Source organism: Cryptotermes secundus, unplaced genomic scaffold (assembly GCF_002891405.2).
Source record: "Cryptotermes secundus unplaced genomic scaffold, Csec_1.0 scaffold1053, whole genome shotgun sequence".
Taxonomy (NCBI): Eukaryota; Metazoa; Arthropoda; class Insecta; order Blattodea; family Kalotermitidae; genus Cryptotermes; species Cryptotermes secundus.
The window spans coordinates 550144-556218 of NW_019735475.1; the positions used below are offsets into that span (position 1 = coordinate 550144).

At 40.3% G+C, this 6075-nt stretch overlaps 1 protein-coding gene across 3 annotated transcripts in view; it reads left to right on the forward strand.

The window, feature by feature from the left end:
• The window catches only part of LOC111869444 (synembryn-A), a 28891-nt gene that overhangs the window by 11981 nt on the left and 10835 nt on the right, over window positions 1–6075 (forward strand). For all 3 annotated transcript variants that reach the window (XR_002843664.2, XM_023860987.2, XM_023860986.2), the window contains exons 6-8: window positions 1276–1450; window positions 3477–3717; window positions 4442–4607. Coding sequence is in view for 2 of the 3 variants with exons in the window: in XM_023860987.2 (XP_023716755.1) it covers window positions 1276–1450; window positions 3477–3717; window positions 4442–4607 (582 nt within the window). In the remaining variant the exon portion in view is untranslated. The remainder of the gene's footprint in view (window positions 1–1275; window positions 1451–3476; window positions 3718–4441; window positions 4608–6075) is intronic.

Consider the following 6075-nt stretch of genomic DNA (forward strand, 5'->3'; position numbering starts at 1 on the left):
GGCTGAAACATGGACACTTAGGGCAGTAGATCAGAAACATCTGGAAAGTTTCGAAATGTGGTGTTGGAGAAGGATGGAGAAGATCAGTTGGACCGATTATGTGAGAAATGAAGAAGTGTTAATTAGAGTCAGTGAGCAGAGGAATATCCTACACGAAATAAGAAAATGGAAGGCTAATTGGATTGGTCATGTTTTACGCAGAAACTGCCTTCTAAAAGAAGTTATTGAAGGAAAGATAGAGGGGCGGATAGAAGTGACAAGAAGACGTAAGAAGATGCTGGATGACCTTGGGGACAGAAGAGGATACTGTCATTTGAAGGAGAAAGCTCTAGATCGCATTAAGTGGAGGAATTGTTTTGGAAGGGACTGTGGACCTGTCGTCTTGACAGATTACTGATGATGATGTTGGTACCTGGTGAATATGACCATTTTGGCTCCAAAGTAGGGGCCCTTCAAATTTACTCCAAAATATAAAATACTGATTTTCTCGAAAATGGTGGTATGAGATGGATTAAATTTGAGAATGTTATGGTGACCCTCTCCCTAAATAAAACGGCTTAAGTGGTATCTTCAAAAAGATAAAAGGGGCACTGATGGTTACAAAATGTGTGTATGTCCTAGTTTATATAATTAGTGACAAAAAATTGTGTAAAAAAAATTAAAAGTAAAGCTATCCCTGTAACAGGCCGTGAAGGCCCATGGGGTTGTGAGACGTTCAGGGTCCCACATTATCTAGACACTCGGCTCAAAGATGGTGGCAAGGTTGTCAGCCTTATGCGCCTGTCACAGTTTACTCCCCAGGAAAATTATTTAGTTCCTGGTACTCATTTCTGTTAGAGGCTGAGTCAACCCCAGGGCCATAGTGCGGCTAGAAGGTTTAGGTCAATTGAAAAAAACCAAATGACCTCATCGGGACTTGAACCCACGACCTTTCGGCTTGTTGCCTCAACCAGTTATGCTGCTGCGTGCCCGACCAAAAATTGTGTACCAAACAAAAATCAGCTTTTTCTCTGAGGTGGCGTAGTCAAGGTCATTTGTGTGTGAGAGAGTATGTACAGTGTTTTGCACCAATTTTTCACCAGTGAGACCCATTACCTCTGATTTAAAATCTAGCTGCAAGCCCCACGGTATTGGGGGGGGATCGAATAATCCCATGTTCCCAAACAGTACAGGTTGTACATGAATTGATGTTGGTGCTTTATCACAGAATTAATTTGAAGGGCCTTGTCTGTAGATTGCTGAAGCTCTTTTGTAAACAGTTACATTTATTTACAGACATGTAGTGAATCTTCTGATGAATGTGCCAGACAACTGCTATGAGAAGCTGCTCACCCCTGCACACAGAAGTCCACATGATCCACCTAAGGAGTCTGAGTATGATGGCAAAAACATGGAAGCACTGGTTTTGCTTTTAGACTTTCTGGACTCTAAGTTGGACATGGCAGAACAGGTGAGTAATATTATTTTCTAAAGAGTAAATGTGAGGAGGCTGGTCATGGTAGCCGTGTGGTCTAAGGCATATACTGTCTTTCCTCACTTGGAAGCCGGGATCGTGGGTTCGAATCCCACACAAGGCATGGATGTTTGGTGTGTATATGCATTTATTCTGTGTTTATGTTGTCCTGTGTTTAGGCAGAGGCCTTGCAACAAGCTGATCATCCATCCAAGGAGTCCTACCGTGTATAAAATGATCAATGGAACTGAGAAATCAGCCCTGTGCTCCAAAGCGGGAGCAAGAGGAGAGAAAAAAATGTGAAAAAGATGGTACCTTTAAATGCCTGCAGTACAATATAAATGTTAACCATGTTTACAATTTGAACGCTTAGTTCCTCCATACAAAATAGAATGTAAGAAATTGAAATGGACCTGGCTTTCCTAACAAAATAAAAACTTGAACTAAACTTGTGATGTAAAATGGGTCATGAACATAAAGAAAGATTTAAAAAAAATTCAATCCTGGTGATGGTATGGCGGCCCTTTTTTTTTTCAAGTTTTTTTTTTCTTCTAAAAAATATGTGCCAAAAACTAACAAAGTAGAGAAAAAGTAAAGGGTAGCCAACAGTCATATTCAGTACCTGCTGTAATATAATTGAAGGGGGAACAGCGGATGTGATAAAAGAAGTTAAAGCTATCCCTGTAACAGGCTGTGAATGTCCATATGGTTGTGAGATGTCGAGGCTGTCACATTTTCTCTAGACAACAGCTCACAGATGGCGGTAAGGTCATCCTTACGCGCCAGCTGTCCTTCACCCCCCATGAAGATTCCTGGTACCCATTTCTGTTAGAGGCTTAGTTGACCCCAGGACCATAGTGCAGCTGGAAGGATTAGGTCAGTTGAAAAAATCCACCTCATCAGGACTTAAACCTGCAACCTTCTGGCTTGTAGCATGGTGCCTCAACCAACTACGCTACCACATGCCCTGGAGATGTGATATGAGAATCTTTCTTTCGGATATTGAGTAGTTTTTGATAAATGTGAGGATCGTGTTGGAAAATATCTTTTTCAGAATATATTCACACACTGCTTCTCATGTGCAGAACTGCTGAAGATGCTTGTAGCAATACAAATGCATGCCCGGGACAGACTGTGCTGGAAGAAGAACCCTCATCTCACAAACTAAAGGCATATGAATGCAAGAAATGGCTCCATGATATTACTGCTATTGTAGCATAATAATACATGTGATGTACTAATTTTTCCACCAATAGAGCATAGTTTTTTTTTTCATTATGCTACAAGCTGGAAGGTCACAGTTTTGATTCCCAATGAGGTCACTGGATATTTTCAATTGACCTATTCCAGCTGCACTGTGGCCTTGGAGTGGGACTCAGTCTGTAACAGAAATGAGGACCAGGAATCTTCCTGGGGGTGCAGGGTGGCCAGTGCATAAGCTGGCCTCACTGCCATCTGTGAGCCGATTATCTAGAAAATATGGAAGATTCAACATCTCACAGCCCTGTAGGCCTCAACAGCCTGTTGCAGGGATAGCTTTACTTTTTACATGTGGGTGGGTGTTGCACAGGCAATGTGAAATGAATATTCTGCTGTAAAGTAATCCCCATTGAAATTAGTCCTTAGCAGGTTTCACTTCATTTGTAAGCATATTACAGTATGAAGATACATTTGGAAGACCTGGGAATAGATAGAAGGGTAATATTAAAGTGTATACCACTGAAATAGGATGCTAGGGTATGGACTGAATATCTAGCCCAGGACAGGGACAGATTGGTGGGCCTTATGAATCCAAAGGTTTCTTACTGTTAGTGAACCTTTTAGTTCCATGAAGTCCTGCAGATATCTTGACTCACTGAGCAACTGTTAGTTTCTTAAGAAGGATGCTGATTCATGGAATAGTTTTGTGTGTTTCCTTGACACTGTCATTGAAAGTAATTGCAGTATCCACTGAATTTTTTGTATGCAAGTTGCACCTCACACTGGCCATAGACTTTTCAGTTTTGGTGTATACTGTTGACAGAATATGAAGTCTCAGAATGACCTCTGCCCCACATTGTTTCTGCTGACAAAGTGTGTACGCCACCACCGCTCAATTCGTAAATTCCTACGTCAGCGTGTACTTCCTCCTCTAACAGAAGTTCATACTCGGCCTGAAGAGGGCAGCACCCTGCGTAATAAACTGTGTCGCCTTCTTACTACTCCTTTTACGCAAGTTCGTGGTTTAGTCGAAGAGTTCCTCTTCATCCTTTGTAAAGAAAACGGTGAGTATGGATTTTGCTAATGAAATGAGGGAATGCAGAGTTGTGCAGCTGACAGTTTTGGTCATCATGAATATGTTTGCTTCCAGTGTATTGTCATTTCACATGCAGGAAATGATGAGCAGTAGTATCATTTTTTGAACATGGCTGATTCTTTACTACTGGCACAAAATCTTCATTGAACCATGGGAGGAAAGTATTATGAGTCACCCAGGTGGTGTTCTTTTTGGAGGACAAAATTATGACAGTAAAATCAAAAAAGAAATGTAACTGTATGAAGAAGCAGGAATAAGAGTTGCAATATCATTTCTCAAAAAGAATTGAGAAACATGTGTTTAATTACCTTAGTCTCAGTGCGGCATTTCCAACATTCCATACTAATTCCAACACTGCAGGGCTTTTCCGTAGCTCATGTAGAGAAACATTGCTGTCTCCTTAGCAAATCACTGATCATGCTCAAGGTCATATTACCCACTCAGAGTGATCAATTAGACATAGTCATTTGAATGAAGTTATTTATGAAGAAAAAATGGCAGTAGAATTTGAAACAGATTTGTTTACAAAGAAAATAAATGGAATCATTTTGAGAGACATGACTGGACCACAGTATATCTGAATCCATGGTACAGTGAGGCACATTTTAATGGAGCTTTACTGTATATGGTGCTGTGCAAACTGAACTGGTACAGAAGTTTCATACAAACCTGTTTCTCTCTTCCTCTGACAGTGATGCGCATGGTGAAGTACACAGGGTATGGAAATGCAGCTGGATTCTTGGCAAAGAGAGGTGCGATGCTTGGTGGAAGTGGAAATTTGGATTCTGGTTCAGGGGCACAGTATTCATCTGACAGTGAGGACAGTGACACAGAAGAATACAAGAAGTACAAATCTCAGTAAGTACTGGCTAATAGTCTTATTTCAGAACTGTTTTGGTAATGTAATAAACATTCATATAATCTCACAGCAGTGACCTTGAACATTACTGTCCCCTGGGATGTGATGTCATGTAGTAAAAAAAGTAAAAGTAAAGCAATCCCTGTAACAGGCCATGAAGGCCCATAGGGTTGTGAGACGTTGAGGGTCCCACATTATCTAAACAATCGGCTCAAAGATGGCAATAAGGTTGTCAGCCTTACGCGCCGGCGTAGAAAAGCGTTACTGCTTCCATTATCAGGGTTTGGAGAGCACACTCTTCTATGCTGAAGGTGAATACAGCAGGTTCCTCCAAAATACTGGTACCTTTCTGCCAGACTTCATGACATCATGTTCCAATAGACAGTAATCTTCAGGCACACAAATGTTCAGTTTATTCAACTGGGCAATTTAATCCATGCAGTACTCTACCCTTTCAAGTGGCATTTAAATTGCTGTGTGGCATTCTGTTCACATCCTTTTCAGAATATTCCACATTTTGTGTAATTGTCCAGCAAAATTAAACACATGTTTGTGGAAAAAGTAATAACAGTATGAGTTTCATTATACTTTAACACTTTTCCTCATTAGCTGGCCTGTAAAACATGTTAGAAGTGGACAACACAGACATATTTGTTGACTGCCAATAAAAAAAAAGATATAGAAACTCTTCGATGAAAGAGCAGATGGCAGAAGGCATCAAGGCCTATAGAATATGCTGCAATTCATATAGTTTCAATAACTCTCAAAAGAGAACAGTTGTAAATATATTTTTAGGAGGCTGCAAACAGCATAGCTGTACGTGTACAGCCGCTGTAGTGGCAGTGTAGAGAGTAATGTGTGTGGGCACAGGGGAACCAACTTGAAGGGTTAATATATTTTCAATAAGGNGAACCACACAGTGGACGAAGACTAAAAAGGAACTGGCCAGCCGACCTGAGAGAGGGGTAACGAGAACTTATTATGGATAAGCCCTCTCCACGTCACGAAGAGTACTACGGCAAATTAGCTTATAGAATCAGACATAATTCTGATTGCTGATATTATGTAAATAAAAAAAAAGATAATGGAATATTAATCTGCTNTTATTTGTGGTTTAAAATTTTTGCTAATTTTTTTCCAACAAGACCTGAGGAAGTGTACTGTCAGCAAATAACAAAAATCAATTTTATTTGACTTTAATCCTGTTAAGGAATGCAGGATGTGTCAGTAGTGGTTAATTTTTGAAACACTGTCTTTATCTCAAGAACTGAATCATGATAGAAATATGTAATATAGTGAAATGTTTGAATATTCATACTGCTATGGGGACAGCCCTAGTTAACACTCCATGAAGACCTGAAAGTGCCGCTGGTGAAGGAAGTCATAATGGGGAAAAGCACAAGATACCCCAACAAAATAGAAGGACATGAGAACATATTACTGGAACCACACAGTGGACGAAGACTA